Source organism: Aythya marila (genome assembly GCF_965140915.1).
Source record: "Aythya marila genome assembly, chromosome: 1".
Classification (NCBI taxonomy): domain Eukaryota; kingdom Metazoa; phylum Chordata; class Aves; order Anseriformes; family Anatidae; genus Aythya; species Aythya marila.
This window is the reverse complement of record NC_139042.1, coordinates 7182473-7204755: the sequence shown is the minus strand read 5'-3', so window position 1 is coordinate 7204755 and position 22283 is coordinate 7182473. Positions and strand designations below refer to the sequence as shown.

Sequence of the window (22283 nt, the reverse complement as noted above, 5' to 3'; positions counted from 1 at the left end):
ACTAAGTTAAGCACCTTGTACCACCCTCTGTAGACCATGTATCTGTTTATGAGATGTTTTGATGCTAAGGCTGTGCTCCTGTAGCTCACAATATGGCTTGCAAGTTGCATTTTCTTCCATTAGAAGTATGGGTGACATTGGAGTCAGCTATGTTCACTGCCACTGCATCTTCACTCTGCTCACTCCTACAAGCTACCTTGGAAAATGCTTTTAACAAAGTCAGTTCCAAGCTTCTCCCCTCATCAATCAGCAATAACTTACTTATTTACTTATTTTTAATACAAGCTGCTAAACTTAAAAGGATCCTCTACTTTGACCAGTCTATTGTCCTTGATTGATACCAAAAACTATTCAGTATGGAGAAGGGTGATTCAAGGTCTGACCCATTTTGTATTGACTTGAGGAAGAACAAGAGTGTGCCATGTTGCTGAATGGCAACATCAATTTCTTAAACACTGTGCAGTGAGATCAATGAAGATAAATCAATACATCACTTAACAAAAGGTGGCATGGAAAGAAGTCTCATAGGCTTTCCCTAAAGAGATAAGAGAAAGGAGGTAAGGAGTAGTGTTAGCTGCAAACACAATAAACCAAATACTGGGAAAGTCCTACAAAAATGCATTAACCTCCTTCAGAGACTGTCAACAAATGGGATTATCTAGAGCTCACATATTTTTCTTCCTGTCATTAAGAGCTCATCCCTCAGTTTTAAGAAACAAAACCTAGAGGTTTACCAAGTAAAATGAGATTATCTTTTGCCTACACAGCATAAGGAAAAGGATGAGAATAGGATTTAAAATGAGGCAGGAGTGATGTGACAGCAATGAAAAGATTTACATTATTACAAATGGTCTGGGAGAGCCTGAAAAACTCAGAACATTAAAGTATGGATACTGTCATGCTACCATGCTTTGATATAATTTAAGCATTTCTTCATTTCCAGTTGACATGATTCTGAAAGGAATGCTGTTGGAAAAGCATTATATTTATGGTTGTATTAGGTGTTGAAATATGTATTCAAGTAGTTAACAGTGTTCTGTTTCCATCATTTCTCTCAATTAATTATGAGGGGTGATTTGTTTGAGAAGAGGACAGATTGAAAGTAGAAGGCATTCATGATGGTTTAGTTACGACTTAACTGATGTCTTATGAAATTTGAGAAAACTGCCACATTACTGAATGGATGAAAATTTATTGTGATGCTTTTACTATAGCACACTGAATTGTGACATTATTTGGCTAAGCAGAATTCTTAGAAAAGTCAAATACGTCATTGATAAAGGTGCATTTTTTTCAAAGGCTATTTTATTTGTGTATGATGCAAGGATAGAAAGATGAGAAAAAATGAATGGAGTATGCTTCCAGAGGAGTGTAATTCCATTCTTTCTGACAGCCAGGAAGGAATAAATCCAAATTAAGCTAGAAAAATTCATGTGAAATACACGACTAAATTTTAGGAATGGAAATGCATATCATGGGATGGACTATAATTTCAAAACACTGCTCAGGGGAACAAGCATTGAACAGTGGAATCTCACTAATGTGCTTCTCACTCAACCCCCAGAAGTAATAGATGCCTATAACTATAATCACAGGGAACATCCTTTAAGTTTGTGCATTACAGCCTGAGTCCCAGACTTCCAAAGTCCCATCTACTTCTCTCAAAGTTCCAGACATACACAAAAACAAGGGTTGAAGTGTTGAAAGATGTGAAATGTAATGACTGCAGCTGAGCTATTGAAGTAATGAAGAGCTGAATACCGTGACTGATAAGCTCTTAGATAATAGATTAATGAGTAAGATGCCTGTAATTCATCGAAGGACTAATGGTTATCTACACAAGGTATCTGCGGTATACTACAGAGAAGGATGCAGAGACCAGAAAACATCCAAATATAGCATTTAAAGAGATGAATAGAACAAGAACAGAACAGAATGGTATTAATCATTTCAGGTCATACGTATACATCATGTATCTTAAGCAATCAGTGTATAAAGAAGGCATGAAGGAAAACAACAATGTATAGAGAACAGATACAACATGAGTAAAATAAAGATGCAACTTGATTTTTTTTTTATTTATTTTAACAACGAGGCAGATGCCACTGTGTGATGCTTAATTACTAGCACCCTGTGTTAAATGCACATAACACAGTATACAGGAGTGGGAGCAGGGGATGGTGCAAGGGAAGCCAAAGCTCAGCATGAGTTGAGGCGTGCCAGGGGTGTCAAGGTCAACAGGAGCTTCTACACCTGAATTGGCATTAAAAGGTTGAACAAAGGAAATGTGGGACCATTGCTGAATGGGGTAAGTGATTTAGTGACAGGAGACACTGATAAGGCTCAATTCCTTCCTTGTTTCAGTCTTTACCAACAAGGTGTCACTGGGTGCTATTCTTGGAAATGGTGTTCAGGAAGAAGAAAGACCAGCGGTGGGTAAGGACTGAACTCAACCCATACACACCCACAAGACTTGATGGGCTGTATCCAAGGGGGCTGAGAGAACTGATCAATGCCACAACCAGGCCTCTGTCATCTTTTAAAGGCTGTGAAGATCAGAGTATGTTACTGATGACTGGAAGTGGCAAACGTTGTACCCATCTTCAAAAAAAGCCAAAATGTTTACTCAAAGACGAGTCCTAAGTTCTGCACCTGGGACCACTAACCTCCTTATCCAAGAAAGGATGGAGATTGTCCTTAGTCCTTCTTTTGTTGCTAATGTATTTATAGAAGTAATTTTTATTGTATTTAACTGCAGTAGCCAGATTAAGTTAAGTAGGGCTTTGGGCCTTCTGATTTTCTCCATTCACTGCCTCACAACATCTTTGCAGTCCTTCTGGCCTCCTGGCCTGCCCCTTTCTCCAAAGGTCATAAACTCTTGCTCTTCCTTCCCTCCTCCTCCTCCTTCCTCCCCACCCTCCCCCCCTTTTTTTTCTTTTTCCTAAGTTCTATCCAAAGCTGTCTGTTTAGCCAGGCTGATCTTCTTTACCACCATCTCATCTTTCAGCACATGGGAACAACCTGCACCTTTAGGATTTCCTTCCTGGACTACTTTGTCTTTCAGGACTGCCACCCAAGGGACTCTGTCAACCAGTCTAAACAGGCCGAAGTCTGCCCTCTGGAATTCCAAGGTGGCAGTTTTGCCAACCCTCCTCCATACTTTTCCAAGAATCCAAAAAATCTATTAATTCATGATTCATCACCACAAGCCCTTCTCTCTCCCGAGAAGCAGGATCAATGAAGCCAACATGATTATTTAACAACGGTCATTATCAATTGAAAATACACTGAAGTTAAATCGTTCTTCCTCCGTTAAAGAAGTAGATACAATTTCACGGGCATTCAAGAAACATAAAGAACAGCCCCCTTCTACAGGGCATGATTACACAGCAACCCAGAACTATTCTAGAACTGGAAATAAACAACTCATTTTTTATTTTCTTCATCACAATTACCAATTAATTAGCTGTTAGGGAAATCTATGTCAGACAAAATATTGGCAGTAGAAACTTTAGCCTTCCTAGTAGATGGCTGCTTTTATCAGTGAAAAATGCTAAGAAATGAGGAAATAAATTCTAAAATTAGTCAATCAACTCAAATAAAGTTTCAATTATTCATGTAATTGGGGATGATTAGATCACTCTGTACACACACTGGGAAAAAAACATTCACAGAAATACTGAATAATCTTTAAGTCTCAGACCATTGTGATTATTTCAAAAGTATTTGTATTTTCATACAAGCATTCCTCACCAGCTTTGATTAGACTAAAATATTTCTGTTGGTGGTTCATTTTTCCAGGAATACTCTGCATAGCTGATTTCTTAAATTATCTTCACCCTATAAAGTCCTATTATCATGTGAGCAGAGGTGAGGGAACACATCATGAAAAACATTTCTGGTATTTGACTTCAAAAGACTGTAATGTTTCTGGTATAAGTATCTTTCAGAGAGAATCTTACTGAAGTAGTTGACCTGAATGTTAGCAAGTCTACTTTCAAGCAATACTCAAAGAAGAAAAGTGTTGTTTTTACCTACATCTCAGCAATCCCGATCCTCTCTTGTGGGTATAGACTTTTTGATATATAACAAAGACACAATTACAAGTATTCCCTATTTACTGGTTGAATAGAGGAAGTCCTTGACTTAGAAGGCTATGCCTCTAGAGTAAGTGTTGAGATGGATCCCATGCCAATAATCTTGGACCGTAGCTCATTTCCAGACCAGCAGCCCATCAGAGAAATAAGAGAATTTAAAACTACATAGATTTCTATTTTTGTTTGTTCAGCCTGTCATAACAGCAATGGATGAAAAGCCAGACATTTGATACACATTCAAAGGAAAGGATGTGGTGGTATGTTTTCAAAGGAGTTTATTTGAGTCAACATGATATCTTCACGACTTGTGTGGCTCCAGCACCTTAGTTATAAGACAGAAGGAAGGGAGAGACTGGATTATCCTTTTCTTAAACCTGTTGTGATTTTCTTGTTTATGACACCTAATAGCTTTAACCAGGGCCAAGGTCATTAACTGGAAATTCAAGCAAGTACCCTTCTGATCCCATTAGAAAAAGTGATTTGTGAGTCATGTATTTCCTCCCTTTTGTTGGCAATAAAAAAGGATAAAAACCCAAACTCTTCTCACATATCTAATTCAGAAATTTCAGATAAATTTTGACCTCAAACTTCAGTGTCCTGTAACTGAAAGACTCTTACACAATGTATTCAAACTCTATTTTATCTCCAATAGCTAAAAGTAGGTGTCCTACAATGAACAAACAACTCATCATAGTACTTCAGCATCACTCCACCTCTCTCTTGTAATACAATTGTGTATTTTTGGTCTTAGATATTTCAGAAAGAGCTCAGATAGGATTGAAAATTCTTTGTGTCCTTTAAACATGCAGGGAAATTCCAAGCACCATCTTTCTGGGTAAAATTCTTATTAGCCCTACAATTTTTGCCTGAGTTACATTGTATTACTCCTTGATTCACACTACATTAACCATTAGCTATACTGGCTGCAGATATGGTTTACTGCTGCTTGTAAAGGACATAATTATTACTTGCTTTTTATTATACTCTTTTAGAATAATTTCCTTATTCCATATCCTTATCTGTCTGCTCTTCCCAAATATAATAAAATCCCATTTCACATTCAAGTCCCCTATATTTCTGGAATATATTTAGACACCAAGGCAGCTGGCAAAAGAAAATAAAAAAAAATGATGGAACACAAAAAGCTGAACTGAAGCAACTTAATATTTTTATAAAATTTCCCAATAAAGTAGCATTCAAATTGAATTGAAGCATCCTTTCTTAAAAATTCAAAACCCATTAAGCAAATAGGGATTTTTCTTTCTTATCCTAATGTAAATCAAGGGCTGCTGCAATGAACCAAAGAAAATGATAGCAGTTGGAAAGTTTAGGGAAAAGAAACTTTAACCCTTCTTCATACTGCCCACCCTAAAAAGGAGCATGTTCTTATGCTGGTCCAGTGCCTGATGATTTTGGAATGCTGATACTGAAAAAATGAAACTAAAATAGCTTAAGAAGCACCTACCATACAGCTATTTCACACTCTACCAAGAGGAAAACAACCTCATGTTTTCCAGACCCTGAATTCAGCAATGGTCCTTGCATTCATCTGAATAATTTTCAAGTCATTAATTCAGTCAAAGTCCCTATTATTTCATACCTTCAGTAAGAAAAATATCTTGTCTGCTGATTGATATTCCTTTTTTTTTTTTTTTTCTTTTCCCCTTCCTTCTACAGTCTTGTAGCCAGAGCTGCTGAAATTCTCCTTCAGGGCAAAACTATCTGCTGAATTTTATCCAGCCTTTTTCAATAGCTGTGAAGCTGTGATATTCTTAAAGGGAGACTATAGGGGAGTATTGCTAACTGAATCACTGTCTATACTCATGTAAAGGACAGACAAAATCAGACATTGATTACTGAAGATGGATTTTTTTTTTTTAAATCCCCATATTTCTAATGATCTTTTAAATCACTTTCTGAATCTTAGCAGCAAACAACAATATGAATGAAAGAAAACTAGAAATAACCTAAAAAATACAAATTCCTGAAAGTATCAAGAAAATAAAAGATCATTACATTAACATAGTAACTATAATAAAAAGTCATCCTTCCTGACTTATGCAAATATGCTGCATATGCACATTCAGATATTGAAATAATTTCTCAGGCACTTGCTTAATGAAATCAAATCTATGCGAAAGAACTGAACTGGTAAAATCATCCAGTTAACTGCCTTAAACCAGTTCCTGGTGGATGTCATAAAAATTTGTCTGTACCATCATGTCTGGAAGAGATACCACAGCAGGATTACTCTGAGGGTGAATGTACTTTGCGGGGCATCTCACAGGATATTGCATTCACATCGCCTCGCTGCAGCAGAGCCTTCTTGTTGCAATAGCTCACCACTGAAATAATACTGAAAGGGAAAATTGCATTTTGAATCTGTGAATCATGTTAGAAACATTGCTTCTGCCATGGCCTCTACACTTCTACTAAAAATGTTTTTGATTCTGTTTACAGTCTCTGTTAAACTGTTTTCAAGATAAGTTCACGTAGATGTCTTCTTCCTTTTACAGAAATACATGAGCATTTTTCAAATCAAAACTTTACTTCTCATACAAGAAGAGCTCTCTCAGTATTTTAAGTACCACAAATCTTGACAAATGCAAATCCAACTGCCTGGATACAGAGGGGAACATACAAAAGGTCTGAACTGTGTGTGACTCTACATCTTGAACCATCTGCAACAGAGAGGTAGGATACGGCTTGATGGCCATTAGGCTGGGCTTCCTATTCATGACAGATAACCTGTGATACTTATCTGCAGAAATTGTCTTAGAGTCTCAGCAGCAAGGAGTAATTACAACAGCCAGTCACTGCAACCTCTACCTGGATTCTGAAGTGCCTCAAAGACATTAAGAAGAGACAATGTGGCTGCAGAGATAGCACTTGTTGAAAGGCAAAATTACAGACCTTTTTGGTTCGCAGAAAGAAAAGAATATTGATACTTCTTGGAAATCAAAAGGACACACTTACCATGATCATCAGCATCCTAAGGTAAAAACTATTTCAAACTGGAATAACTAAAATCTAGGTGGCTAGAAATATGAGGCTATAAAAAATTTCTCCTATTCCCTCAAGTAACTGCTTCTATCCTAACTTTTAACAAAGCTTTCATCTGCTTCCTGTCACACCAGGACCCTTTTGAACAACTAGGAGGAAGATGTGAGAGTGGAGATAGCAACACACTGTTGCCTTCCCTGTAGGCAGTAGTTTGTATAGCAATAAATATTATGTGGTGCTAGCAGGCATATTGATAACTATATCAGCACAATAAACTGGGTGAAAGAATTGCATTGTCTGTGAGGTCAACTGAAAAACATAAGAAAAAGAAGTAGCATTTATGGAAAGCCTATGAATTTTTCATTATCTTAATTCTTATTTAGTGAGAAGCATCTGGCAGATTTTACCAAACAGCTCATAGTCTTCTTTTATTTGCTACATTTCTATGAAATCAAATTAGATAAGAACTTACAAGAGAAGTGTGGCCCAGTCAGTGTCTATAAGAGGCAAATCTGGAGACATTGCAGAAGGCAGATGCACAAACACAAATACATATACACACATATATTTATGCTTATCTCTGACACATTTTTCTACTCTGTGTGCTCTGAATCCAAGGTGCATTTAGAGAGGATCAGATCCTACCTGCCAGGACTATTGACTGTTGCCATACAACCATCCCCTAGAGCAAACTGCAGACTATCTGCATCTAAAATGCAATGTCAATGGTGCCTGGGAGGTCCCAGTCTTTGTTCCCTGCTGCAGGACTTTGTTCCCTGATGCAAACGGGGTAGTAGGGAATGACCAGATGGAGATATTGAAGAGCTCCCTGTGATCCCCATATTTGCTAAGCAATTCTCCAAATCCTTTTCAGGCTTGCTGTAGTTAGTACAGTCATTTCTATTTCTCATATCTCTATAAAAAGGTTGGGAAAATCCACTGATCTCCTCCTCAGCCTCATCACTTAACTTGGTTGGGCTCCCTTCTCAGAGGTGGACTGCCTTGTGGGGAGACAAAAGTTCCTCCTCATTTATCTTTACTGGAAGGCTCTTCAAATGAGAATTCCCACTGCTCTGTTCAGCAGGGTTATATTCTGTTTCAACACTGTTGTCAGCTTTCTGCCAGTGCAGCTAATTTGGAGAGCCTGTGCTAGAGCATCTTTATAACTTCCATTTAAGATGCTCAGGTGAAGAACTCTTTAACAGGAGCCAAGCAATCTTATATCTTTCTCTCACATTGGACACTGCTAACCTGTAGCGTGCCAATGCACATATTTAGATTTCCAACTTTTCACTGTAGTTCCATGAGTTTTTTCTTCAACTGGTTTCCTTCTCTGCATTCAGGATCTAACTTTCTGTCATGTAGTTTTCCAGTTGAGAGCTGCACAAACCCATTGTGTCCTATTATAGCTGTTGACATGGAAATGTCATAAGAAAATGTTTGTTGGATTAGACAGCTTTTTCAAATAGAACAGACAAAGCTTAAATGCATGTTTTGCTGACTCACTTTCAGCCATTTTAAGCCACAGACACTGATGGATCATCTTCTGAGTCTCTGCTTAGAAACGAGGCTGTCTGAAGCTGTGACTATCTTGGTTATAGAAATTTCAAACAAATCCTATTTCCACACATGGCTAAGTTATTCATCATCATCTTCTGGCTTTGAAATGATTCTATCTGACACTTTCCTGCTGGATGAGGTTCTAAACCAGAAAGCAGGCAGTCCCACTAGGGAACAGGAAATCATAATACGTGTGCAAGGAAAAGCTATTAAAGGAGCTTTTAAGAAAAGAAAAAGGTGTGCTGCTTCTTTAGAGCAGACATTGCATGTCAAGCACATTACCTGTTCTGGGACATTATTTAAATCACTTATGAAACAGAACAGTAAGGGAAATGGCCAGAAGTATGTACTACTTACTTCTACTGAAGCTGCTAATAGAAAAGCTGTTTTAGCAGGTATTAATAATTCAGCACTAAGGACATGATTTCAGATCTCAACCAGCTATTTCACATCTAACAAGTTTTACTGATAATGTAAAGATAAGATGAATTAGACAAGAAACACTTTGATAAGGAGCTGCTTTATATTCTGAGCTTTAAGAAGAGATTGTTATCTGAGATTACTTTAGGCTGCAGTTTATTCACAAGGGTCTCAGTCCTCCGAGGTGCTCAGTACCACTTGCATTAGCTTGTAATTTTGAACACAAAGAGTTTAACGATTTGCATAGCCACAAACACATACAGATAAATCTGGTTTTCATCCATTTTTTTGACACAACTGGAGAATCACCCCTTGGTGACAGGTGTTCTGGGTTGTTGGTTTACCCCACAGCTAGGAATTGTGCATTCATCTGAGGTGATCCATGGTCTCTCTGGGCAGCAGCAGCAACATAACCCTGCAGGTGCCCAGTATCTCTGGGACCTCATGTGGGATACTGGGGGTCACCAGACACCATCCTGAATTTCAGAGAAGACAGCATGGGTGAGTTGGTGGGTGAGAAGTACTGGAGATGCAGGAAGGAATCAGCTGGGCTTATTTCACACCAGTTACCTAAGCATAGTAGGTCTGATAAACATGAAGATATGAAGGAGAGAGCTGATGTCAAGCCAAGGCGAGAGCTGATGTCAAGCCAAGGCAAGGCTGTTTTGACTGATTTGTTTACGTATTCATTTTTCACTCTCCATTAACCTCTTCTTTTTTTTTTTTTTGTCTCTGAAATATTTTTAAAAATTGCAAACTGACCTCATTTTTCCCTAACTGTTCATTAGTATCAATACTGCAAAATACTAAGAAATATAGTAAGTGTCAGGAAAAACTACAGAAGCTTTTAAGGTGGGTGTTAGTTTCAACTGACAATATATAAAATGCATTGATTTTCATAGTCCTAGGACTTAGGTGAGGCATATTGTTATATTTACAGCATCATATTTCAGGGCTTATTCTAGCACCAAAATGCAATTACGATATAAGCCTAAAGGCTTTTGAATAGTGAATACTCTATGATTAATAATTCTCATGTCCATCTTTCAGCTGAGAGTGATAACAATCTCTAAACATATCTGAACAGCAGGAAGCACTTCTTTACAGTGTAGGTGGCTTTACAGTCACAGGCTGCCCGGAGAGGCTGTGCAGTCTCCTCCTTGGAGATCTCCAAAACCCACCTGGACGTGGTCCTGGGCAGCCTACTCTGGGTGTCCCTGCTTGAGAAGGCGTGCAACCAGATGGACCCAGAGATGCCTTCCAACCTCACACATTTTGTGATTCTGTGAATGTAGCTGTGTGTCTTAGTTCAGGCACTTCAGTAAGGATCTATGAAAATCTCATAGGCATAATTCACAGAACTGCAAAATGCCTACAGCTCCCACTGATATCCATGAGAGGTCATCTCAGTAAAATCAGCCTGAATGTAGACATTCCTTGTTCTCAATTTTTAGTTGATTATATATATATATATATCTTGTGAAAAGTCTGTACTTAGTGCTGTGGGATGAGGAACATAGTTTTTGTAAACACCGAAACAGTGATCCTCCATAAGCAGTCTGAGGTTCATAAGAAAACATAGCTGAATACTAGATTTGGTCTCATTTTCCTACTTATTTTTATACATAGGTTATGTGAGCCAAATACTAAACATGAATTTAAAAATAGTAAATAATCTCTGTATTGAATGTATTGTCTGTTGTATAATCAGGTGACCTCATCTTCCTATCCTTCATTTTTCTCTGCTCCTCAGCTCCTCTAATAATCTATAAAGAGCTGAGTAAATAATTATTCAATTTCACTGCTTCAGCTCGTGAACATCCACCTTGGGAAAGGATCATTGGCTCTATGTCCAAGTGGAGGCCAGTGATGAGCAGTGTCCCTCAGGAGTCCATCTTGGGACTGGTACTGTTGAGTATCTTTATCAACAACATAGACATTGGGATCAAGTGCACCCTTAGCAAGTTTGCAGAAGATGCCAAGCTGAGTGGTGAAGTCAATACAACATATGAAAGGGATGCTGTCCAAAGGGACCTGGACAGGCTGAAGAAGCGGGCCCACGTGAACCTAATGAGGTTTAACAAGGCCAAGTGCAAGGTGCTGCACCTGGGCTGGGAGAGTCCTGGACATGAGTACAGACTGGGAGAAAAGCTCATTGAGACAGCCCTGCAGAGAAGGACTTGGGGGTTCTGGTGGATGAAAAGCTCGACATGAGCCAGCAGTGCATGCTCGCAACCCAGAGGACCAACTGCGTCCTGGGCTGCATCAACAGAGGAGTGGCCAGCAGGTGGAGGGTGGTGATTACCCCCTTCTGCTCTGCCCTTGTGAGGCCCCACCTGGAGTGCTGCATTCAGCTCTGGGGCACCCAGCATAGGAAGGATGTGGACCTGTTAGAGTGGGTCCAGAGGTGGGCCACAAGGATGATCAGGGGGCTGGAGCACCTCTCCTGTGAAGAAAGGCTGAGAGACCTGGTGGTTCAGTCTGAAGAAGAGAAGGCTCCAGAGAGACCTCATTGAAGCCTTTCAATACTTAAAGGGGGCTTATAAAAAAGATGGAAAGTGACTTTTCACTCAGGCGGATAATGACAGGACAAAGGGGAATTGTTTTGAACTAGAAGAGGAGAGATTGAGAATAGATGTTAGGATGAAATTCTTCACTGTAAGCATGGTGAGGCACTGAAACAGGTTGTCCATAGAGGTTGTAGATGCCCCATCTCTGGAGGTGTTCAAGGCCAGGCTGGATGGGGCTTTTGTCAGTTTGGGCTGGTGGGAGGTGTCTCTGCCCATGGCAGGGGAGTTGGAACTGGGTGGGTTTTAAGGTCCCTTCCAAACCAAATTATTCTATGATTCTACAGTCTCTCAAGCATGCAGGGTGACCCTCCATGCTTTGAAAAACAGACGTTTGCACGATCTCCTTGGTTCTGACTCTGAGCATTGCTCACTGAAACCAGCGAAAATGCTCACTGCTGATGGCAAGATCTGAAAACCCTATATTTAGAGAAAGAACAGCTAAAATGCAGTAATTGAATATTAAGAAACTCATACTAAACCAGCACATATGAAATGAGTAACTCCCCTATTGGGTTTCAATTTTCCAGTCTGAAATGGCATTTCAAGTGCAACAACGCATTCACAAGTGTAGGTTTTGTGTGTAGCTATCTGGCCATTTCCAAACATGTCTGCTAAAGACCACCAGAAAACCCATCTTTCTGTACTATGCCATTTAGCACAGATTTTCCAAATGCAGTTTTCTGCTTTCTGCTACCATTTGGACAACTCAGTTGCCTAAGAGTAATCCAAGGTAAGTAAACAAACTGTACTAAAATTTCAATTCCCCTCACTTACCTATCAATAAAGAGAATTCTAATAGTTTCTGTCATGCCATTCAAGTACAGGCACAGCACTGGAAGCTCTAGCTATTTATCTCTTAAAAGCAAACAATAATACCAAGGTGCCAAACTCACTTTTAGTCTCCAGAAATTTAGCCTGACCTACAGTGTTCTGAAGCCTGAGATGTGCAGGGTGGTGCCACTGGTGGACAATGGTCCTTATGAGTCCACTCCAAATTTTACGAATTGTAAACTCACACAGCTTGAGGACCATGCACTGAACTTGGGTCTATCATTAAACACTCTCAACAGCACTAATGAAAGTCGCAAATGAATATAGACAGAATTCTGGGGGATAAGAACATGTAGAACAAACCAGACTACTTTCAAAGCTATGTCTCAGTGACTTACTCGCACAGCAGAAAAAGTCATAGAACAAAAAGCCATAGAGCCTGATTTTATGGCTTCTACGAGGTACACGTATGCACAATGTGCATGCATGTATGTGTCTGCATGTGCCCATGTGGCTGTGGCTCAGATCTCACAACTTTAAGTGACTGTAATATAGATGTTTACAACTCAGCTAATCACCTGAGGCTCCTTCCACTCAACTGTGAGAAACAGACATTTTTGGGGCATGATTCACCTGAGTAATTTTAGATGTCTACTTCCGAATGAGATGAATTGTACTCTGAAAGTGCCAAAAGCATTCCACTGACTCTAGAGAGAGACTAAGAAACTAGCTTAAATGAAGACCATGTGGTTATAGCGTATTTAACACTAACTTATCTCTGTATAGATATTTATATATATTATGTCTCCTTGCAGTAGATAGGTGTGACCATTTCACACCTCTGCTGTTTCCCTCACTAACTCCTTCCAAAAAAAAAAAAAAAAAAAAAAAAGAAAAGAAAAATAAACTATGTCTTTTTCAGATTTCTCCTTCTAAATCTACAGAGTAGAGCTTTTTATCACCCATGCTGATATTGTCATGAGTTCAGATTTCACCACCAGGATGTCTCCACAGCTTGCATTTATCATGTTCATGTCAGACTGCTCTTATCACAACCTGCTGTGCAGGGCTCCCAGGAGAGTTTAGCCCATGGAACCTTGATCTGATGCTCAGTGGCCTATGGGGGTTCACTGTCTCCAAACTGACAGGGAGATTGAAGGGTGTCTGTAACAGACATTACATAAAAACAGACCCACATACCACATGCGATCTTCACAAACTGCTTCAGCCAAAGTCTTCAGTTATAACTCTGCAAAGTTCCGAAGACAGAATTTCTGTAATTTGTTGGTAATCAAGTCTCTTGAAGCTATACAGCATCATGCTGATTTCTAAGAAGCTCAGGAAATGCACATAAAGGTGTCTAAGACCTAATGGAGAATTTATTGTGCTGGAAATTGGAAGTTGGAAATTGGAGTAAACATCCCAACGTGTCTCAGCCTTGACTTCCTTTCAGCTGTTGCTAAGTTGCTATGGCAAATCTTCAGATTCTGTTCCTTAGGGCTCAATGGAAATGAACCAGAACACAATCATTTTTAACACATAATGTTTTGTGTTTGTACAGCACATTCCTATCAAAGCTACAAAAGGTTTAGCATTAATTCCAGCTAGGAGAAATTCCAGCTACCAAAATTACATCTGGATCCACTCCTGTCCCAGCTCTGATTTCCACACCCACCTTTACACCTAAGTGTACAACTTGCATTGAACTGCTATATTTCAAAGTAGTGCTGAAGTTGAAATATCTGCATTTCAGTGATCTTGATCAGTCTGTCAATATAAGACAAGAAGTAGCCATGATTAGGTGCACTGATTTTTAGTTACTGATGATATAAAACAGATTTTAAACAGTAAAATAACAGTGGAGGGACTGGGGTGTCTATAAATTTTTTGAGTTGTTACTTCTGAGTGATAGCAACATCAAAGCACCTGTTTGTGGCTTTGGCTCATTGGAATTTTTAATTACAGACATTATTTCAGAAGCTGTCTAGTTTGAATGAAGATTAAAAGGCACTGTGGCTGTTCATTCTAAACTTATTTGTCTTTTTTTTTTTCATCTGTAAATCAACAACACAACTTAAGAAAGCAGTTCTTGGGTGCCAGGTGAGTCCTTGAAATCCTTTCCTTTGTAAATCCAACAGCAATAAAATATGCATTACTGAAGTATCTATTTTTATGCTCAGAGATCTAGCATAAGTACTTTAAGTTCTGAAGGAAACTAATAAATCAACTGAACAAAAACCCTTCATCATGCTTAAGCTCTCAGTTTCCTCCAAAGCTGTATAATTTTATACTAAAGTTTCAATGGCTGCTTGCATTCACTAAACTTTATGTAAAGTACAGTACTTCCATAATGCTTAACTCTTCTGTCTTTGGTTTTGGCTGGGACAGAGTTAATTTACTTCCTGATAGCTGGTATGGTGCTGTGCTTTGTGTTTAGGATGAGAATAATGCGCTAATGTTTAGCTGTCATACAGCAGTGCTTGCATAGAGCCAAGGACATTCACCTTCTGGTGCTGCCCTGCCAGTGAGGTACTGGGGGTGCACAAGGAGCTGGGAGGGGTCACAGCCAGGAGCTGACCCAGACTGGCCACAGGGGTGCCTCGTACCATGTAGTGTCATGATGAACAATAAATATGAGGGTAGTTGACCAGGGGGGCGACTGCTGTTGGGTGTCTGGTTGGGCATTGGTCAGTGGGTGATGAGCAATGCATTGTACATCACTTGTTTTGTATATCCTTTTATCATAATTATTATTTCCCTTCCTTTTACATCCTATTAAACTGTGTTTATCTCAACCAGGAGTTTTACCCTTTTTTGTGATTCTCTCCACAATCCCATTGTGGGGTTGAGGTGGGTGTGAGCAAATGGCTGTGTAGTGCTTAGCTGCCTGCTGGGTTAAACCACAACACCTTCAAAAGGCTGTCATGTCATTAAATAATGTCATCTAGCATTTCCTAAGAGTTATCACAAGCTATCTGAAAAATTCAGCTATGGATCTGGATCTACAAGGACAAAGGAAAGCACATATCTATTTCAAAACAACCAAACATATAGTTCTAGAAGAGCAGATTTTAAAAGCTTGAGTACATACACAGAAAAGGAAGATAAAAATTTGCATGTGTAATACTAAAAAAAACTATGTGTGTATATAGCACAGCACAGCACTTAGCTGGTGAAAGGTTTGTTTCCTTTCCTCATTAATCATGAGCTGACAGATGAATCCCATTGAACTGAAAAGAATAGTAGTGGAAGTTTTTAGCCTCTCATTTCAGTTATTGAATTCAGATTAAATTCATTTAACATCAGTAACAAATGTATTCTAAATAACAGAATTTGCTATTTTTCATATGCGTTCTCTCATTTATTTTTTTTTTTCCTAATTGGAGAGATTGGCAAAGAGCATATGAGCTCTTAAATGAGTTAACAGCATGTCCCACTGCTCAGTCCTTCCCTGAAGTCTCTGAATACTTTGCCACCAGTGGTGTGACCTTTCTGAAAACATCCCAGAGCCATAGGTTACGATACAAAAGGACCAGTAAGTATTGAAAAAATGTTTTTAGAATTCATGGAAATTCATGGAAAATATTCTAGGAGGCATCAGAAAGTCTTACAACAGACTGAAATAAATAAATAAATAAATAAGAAACACAAAATTATGCACAGAAAAAAAGACCATGTCAGAGCTACAAAATTTATCCTGAATAAATCATTGTCAATTGTTTTCCTGATGTAGTATATACATTGCTTAAATGTGACTTTTAATTGCTTTCCTCCAACTTGTTCTAGTCCTATATTCAAACCATTATTTCCACATTAAGTTCTCACCTCACTTCATTTAATATAACTACTTTAATATATCTTAATTAAAACTACTGTGCTGTTACAGTAGGGGGCTGGATTGCCCCCTAGATACAGATTTAGAAACATACAGTTTTGTGGAGAGAATAATTCTAAAGTAGATGTCTAGAACAGGATAGATGAATAAGATGCATGCAGGTTCCCTCCCTGGAGGTGTCCTTCTCTTTCCATCTAAAGAGAGCCTCAGAGTGACTAGCTAAGATATAGAAGTATGCTCTGGTCATTAAAAGTTAGGGGAAACATAATGAACACTGTGAAGATGTTGTTTGCATAATGGAAAGCAAGCAAACAAAATGCTGGATATAAAATTATTTTATTGGCATGTCACTTTTTTGAAGAGGACTCTGAGACAGCAGTGAGACTGATGGAAGGTGGCTGCACACTGAGATGGGTTTTCCTACAACAGCTTATGCCAGAGGATGGTGGGAGTGGGGGAAATCAGAGATCGTGAGTAAGAAAAACCTGCACTTAATAAGCCCTGCATCCACTGGGAAATCTCCTCACAGAGCTTTGGTTTTTCTCACCCTCTTTTCTTTTGGCTTTACAATGAGCAGATTATTATATGCATTTTCAGTTGTTACAACTTATATAGAACTTGATTTTATTTCCTTGCACTGGAATTTGCTTTGATTAAACTCTCTGGCTAAAAATGACTATGCTCGTGTTCAGTGAAGGACAGGAAAATCACTAAATACCAAAGAGGGGAAAACAGCAAACTTGACTTGGCTTTACAGCTACAGATTTGCAACATATCTTTTGCAGACGCTGGCCAGAATAATAGACTCAAATAGAAGTGTCACGGATTGTAAGAATACCAAAATATGGTCAATCCTAGACTTTTTACAGAGCTTACTAGCTGTAAAGTGTTTACACATAAAATGCCCTAAAAATTTCAATCTCAGAAAACAAGCACATTTCCCAACCCACATTTTTTTTTTCCACAGTGCTTAATGTAGACATAAGGTACCTTTGTAATTAGTGTATGATTTGAACTAACAGTGCCTAACACAATGCTCCACGCACTGCTGCACTACAAACACATTATTATAATATGCAAAATACAGAGCTTCTCAAGCAGACTTCTCAGAGTTGGACACAGCCAATTGTGTAGGTTTGACTGCACGAATTCATGTTAATAAAAGACTAAGGCTTTTGAGGTTTTCTGCTTGAGAGGTTTTGGGATTTTTTTTTTTTTCTTTTTTTTGGAACAAGTCTGGAATAAAAGAACAGATTTTACATTTATGGTTTGGGAAGAGATATTTAGATATGTGGCTAAGACATCAAAGATTCCTGCAGTGAAGCACCAGGGCATATCAGCTTAGTGAGACAGACCACATCCAGAATTCATGAACTAGCAAAAAGCCAGGCTCATCAGTTCACACAGAGCAACACTGTACAGAGGAACCAGGCTACTCCAGATGCAGCAGAAATTTATTAGCTTGGCTCCGTGTGCAAGATAATAAGCCCTGGTTCTCAGCAGGGTTTACCAGGTCGATGCTGATACAGGCGTAATTGAGCTTTGCTGCAGCTCAAACCAGTAAGTTATTCAGGATCCCGCATTAGACACTTATATATACACTTGAATTGACTTGTGGTTGCTGGCTTTGATTTCTTGCACTGTTCTTCCTCACATTTTGAGTTCCAGCTTACCTCAAAGCAAAATAAGCTTGGATTTGTACCTATATGCCCAATGACTGTAGCTTTTCTAAAAATGCAATTTCAAGGAGTTGACCAGAACTCTTAACTACAAAGTCACTCGTTGCTGGGTCCATAAAATATCCACTGCATGATGCTTCCAACCTGATTTTGTCCAATAGTCCCCTGGTAACTGCATTTTAGTCTTTGCCCTTTCTGGTAACAGTACCAATTAGTATTTAATGTGGTTGCTGTCCACTAGAATAAGACCATCAGTGCTAACATTTTTTTTCCTTCCTTCTGCGTTACCTTATCCCTTCACACTGAGGGCACAATGACAAAATGGAGAATTTAGCCTTAATTGGATCTCTGCAATGTTATCACCTGAATTAGCTCCCCCATGAATAATTATCACTGCCTGGAGGCTGACAAATTGCTTCTCTCTACTTCATGATTGTCAGGAATTTCAAATTATATGCTGAGCATGAGGAAAAAAAAAAAAAAGGTAAAAATTAGAAGCCTAGAGAAGCATAATTATTAAGACTATTAAGATATTTGGCACAGAGTCCAATAGTCTCCCAAAGTCCCAAAAGGCATGAGTGACAGCAAGAACTTTGCTAGGACCAATTGGGTGACTTCCAGTCTCACAGCCAACAATGACTATGGCAATAGACAGTTCAAGCAAACATAGTCCAAGCAAAACTTGTAGCAGACCACTACTACACCTGGATTACAGTTTGGCAGTTTTTATGCTATTCACTACCCCATTTAAGCTACCTACATTTGCTTGTTTAGGGTCTCATTTGCATATTTGATCTTGCTAGGTAGATGGTAAATTTTTTGCAGTGTGGACTGATAAAGGGTACACGTGAAAGAGGAGAGCAGCAGACTGTCACATATTTAGAATAGCATACAATAGTCTTTGTTTTGTGAGAATGTCTTGCGGAAAAAATTGCTCTTTATAAGAACAATCGTTCTATGTCTGGGCAAGGCCTCACACAGAAACGCAATGCATCACTACACCACAAAATCAATCTCAGATATCAGAGAGCTGACAACTGCTAAGAAATCTTCATCTCATAAAGCCGAATCACTATAAAAGTACAATGCTCTTTGAAAACAGCTTGAAATGATGAGATTAAGCAATAGGGCCTTATCCAATTTTCACATTAATGATGCTGTGCTTGTAAGATTGATGCATTTCTCAATTCAATTCAGTTCAGTTCCTCAAAGTTCTTTCACCACCCAGCTGAACCCAAAACACAAAAGTCAGGCACAGACCAGGTAGCTGGTGACATATTCCCAGGAGAAAGCTCTCCCTACTCACCTGACATACAGTGACCTCTTCTGATTAGTCCTCAGGGAGCCAGACCCAGAACTCATGCTGTGATTCATCATCTGCTCACGCAGGTCATGGATTTTTGCCTCAAACCGAGCGTACTCTAAGGAGATTAAAAAAAAAAGAAAAAAAAAGAAAAAAAAAAAAAAAACAGAGAATGAAGCTATTTTAGTTTTCTCGACCTATATAATTACATAATCATTAAGGCTGCTAAGTGTAAATGAATATTAAATTAACGAGTGTAAGGCATGTCCTGAAAATTGAGGTCTAATAGAACCTCAGATTAACATATTATCTTAGGTAAATATATGACCTCTTTATTGCAGTAGTTGAACATATCAACACTTTCCACACTGACTGTTCACTCTCTCAGATAGCTAGACCCTGTTTCCTGCAGTTTCAGAAAAGGAAATAAGCTTTAAAGTGTGTTATCAGATACCATACTTTCTGCAAAAAGGATGCTGAAAGCAGGCCTCCTCTATATCACTCCTCCTTCCAAAACAATGAGATACCTTGGTAGGGACAATGGGATGATGTACTAATAACTTATATCAAGGAATCATAAAATGGTTTGGGTTGGAAGGGACCTTAAAGTCCATCCACATCCAACCTCCTGTCATGGGCAGAGACATCTCACACTAGGCCAGATTGCTCAAAGCCCTATCCAGCCTGGCCTTGAACAGTTCCAGGGATGGGGCAACCTGTTCCAGTGCCTCACAACCCTCTGAGTGAAGAATTTCTTCCTCATATCTAATTTAAATCTCCTTTCTTTTAGTTTTAAACTATTCCCCCTTGTCCCATCACTTTCTGCCCATGTAAAAAGTCACTCTCCAGCCAAGCATTTAGTGTAAAATTCCACTGAACTGAACAAGCTATATTAAAGTCTATCCCTGAAAGAGCCGTGAGATTCCTGTGTGAGCAATAATCCACTGCAGCCCATTGAGAACCGAAACTGCTAAAACTCCCAGTCTAAGCAAACAAATCATTACTGTGCATTTACAAACTGTTGGTGGAGCCATAACTGGGTCTTAAGGGTGGGTGATCCCATAAACTTCAAACCTGTTTAGCTGTGTAAAGATGGCCTACAACAAGCTCCCACAGAATTTTCTCCTTCATACCTCTTTTGGCAGCTTTATAAAACATGTGACCTGCTGACTAGCAACATGAGGCAGGGCTGGGACAAGGGTTCATTTGGTGAGGCTCCTCTCTGAAAGGACACGTTCCTGTTACAGCCTGGTCAACAGTCCATCCTGCCAGAGTGTTCCCCCTGCTCATCTGGCCTAATGTGCTGTGTTTTGGGTTACAATAGGAAAAGCTGAAGTTTTGGGAACAATCTTTAACTCCTTGAAACCAACAATGTAAGGTCAATATTCCAGCAACAGAGTCATAATTCAAACCCAAACTGGGAAATCTACCAATGTGAGATACAAGGCTAACTTGAGGGGGTGGAAAAAAAACATTTCAGTGAGTCAGTGACATTTTGAAGAGTAAGATGTTGCAGACTGATGCCAGTGAAAAGATGATGTTCCCTGCACTCCAATGTTTTATTTTACTGCCTTCTTCAGAAAGAGGATATACGATTCCTCACAGCAAGTCTGGAGCAGAAGCAAAAATGGCACGCAAGGTTTCCTCCCTTAAGGGATGGAGGTACATCTCATCAGGTCACAACTCCTCTCAGTTTAAGCAAACAAATCATTACTGTGCATTTACAAACTATTGGTCTGCTGTTTGTTGCTGTTTGAGCTATATAAGAATGCTGTAATACAGCAATATTCTCATTTTTGCCTAGCAGATATCTCAGCATTATTTTTGTTTGATCATTTGTTGTTCACACTGGCTCTGTTCCCAGAATGTCTAGATGCTTTGCAGCAACAACTAATTCATTTTATTCAGTGCCCTTTAACTTTTCATTGGATAATAACATCTGACCTTTCCAAGATCCCATGTTTTGCACAGATGCTAGCTACCTTCAAGCTGGCTTACCAGAGTGGTTTACTTTGGGTTTGCGTTTATTTGTTTGTTTGTTTTGTCTTTTTCCTTTCTTCTGATGATGAATTTTAACTCCCTCTCCATTGAGTTTATTTGGCCTTGCCTACTGATTTTTTAAGTGACAGTGGCTACTTTGCCAATCATCTGGGAAGTGCTGCTGTGTTATATTGCTCTTCAATCTTCCCACATACCTGTGACTTCACTGACTGCAGCTGAAATTCCACATGTCAGAAGAAGAGACACTCCTACATGCAGACTGTATTTCAAATTTATTCTTTAGATTATTCTCTTGGTATTCCTTTCACCTACAGCACATCTTTAAACTTCTCAGTGATTCAAAAGCCCAAATCCTCAAAGGAACTAAGGCTCCTACAAACCTGTGTTGCTTTGTAAAGTGGGGTTTAGTTTTGAGGTATTTATCCCAGTCTAGGATTTAAGTTTGCTCTATGTGAGTCATATTTGTTCTATTCGCTTGCTCTAAAATGTATTTAGTAAATAATCATCTTCCAAGCAGGACTTTGTTTAACTTCTGTTTCATTATAACAGAATTTAACATTTCTTCTTGGCAGATAGGAAAGGTGATCTTAAAAAGAAAGAGCCCTCATTTATTTTCCTCAAACAATGTTGGTCCATTGCATACAGGCAAAATACTAAGATTTCAGGGTTCTTACTAGGTCACTCTCATGTGCTGGATACATGGAATAAGGCAGTAAACACATAGTACAATTCAGTCTCTTTGATGTTGTATACCTGGATGAGGCCAAGGATCTGAATGATTTGCATCAGAGCAGCTGCAATGGCAGCTTTCCCTTTAATAAACAACCATGTCCCAGGCAGACTCTGTATGTGAGGTGTGGGAGTGACTCCCAGATTTAGACATCAATCTGGAGAGTGAGAAGAGAGGACCGAAAATCTGACTCTCTAGCACAGCATCCAGCTATTTGCAACTCCAACACCAGCACATGAGGCACCCAGATGACTATGGGTTGATCAGATGATGTTATTACATTTTATATTCTAGCTTTTGGAAGGGCATTTGGA

The 22283-nt window shown here is 39.0% G+C and overlaps 1 protein-coding gene across 7 annotated transcripts in view; it reads right to left on the bottom strand.

Annotated features, from left to right (window-relative positions):
- Positions 1–22283, bottom strand: part of DLG2 (discs large MAGUK scaffold protein 2) — a gene marked incomplete at its 5' end in the record, with an annotated part of 1037476 nt that overhangs the window by 75205 nt on the left and 939988 nt on the right. For all 7 annotated transcript variants that reach the window (XM_082764777.1, XM_082764780.1, XM_082764778.1 and 4 more), the window contains one exon: positions 19242–19356. In XM_082764777.1, the coding sequence (XP_082620903.1) occupies positions 19242–19356 (115 nt within the window). The remainder of the gene's footprint in view (positions 1–19241; positions 19357–22283) is intronic.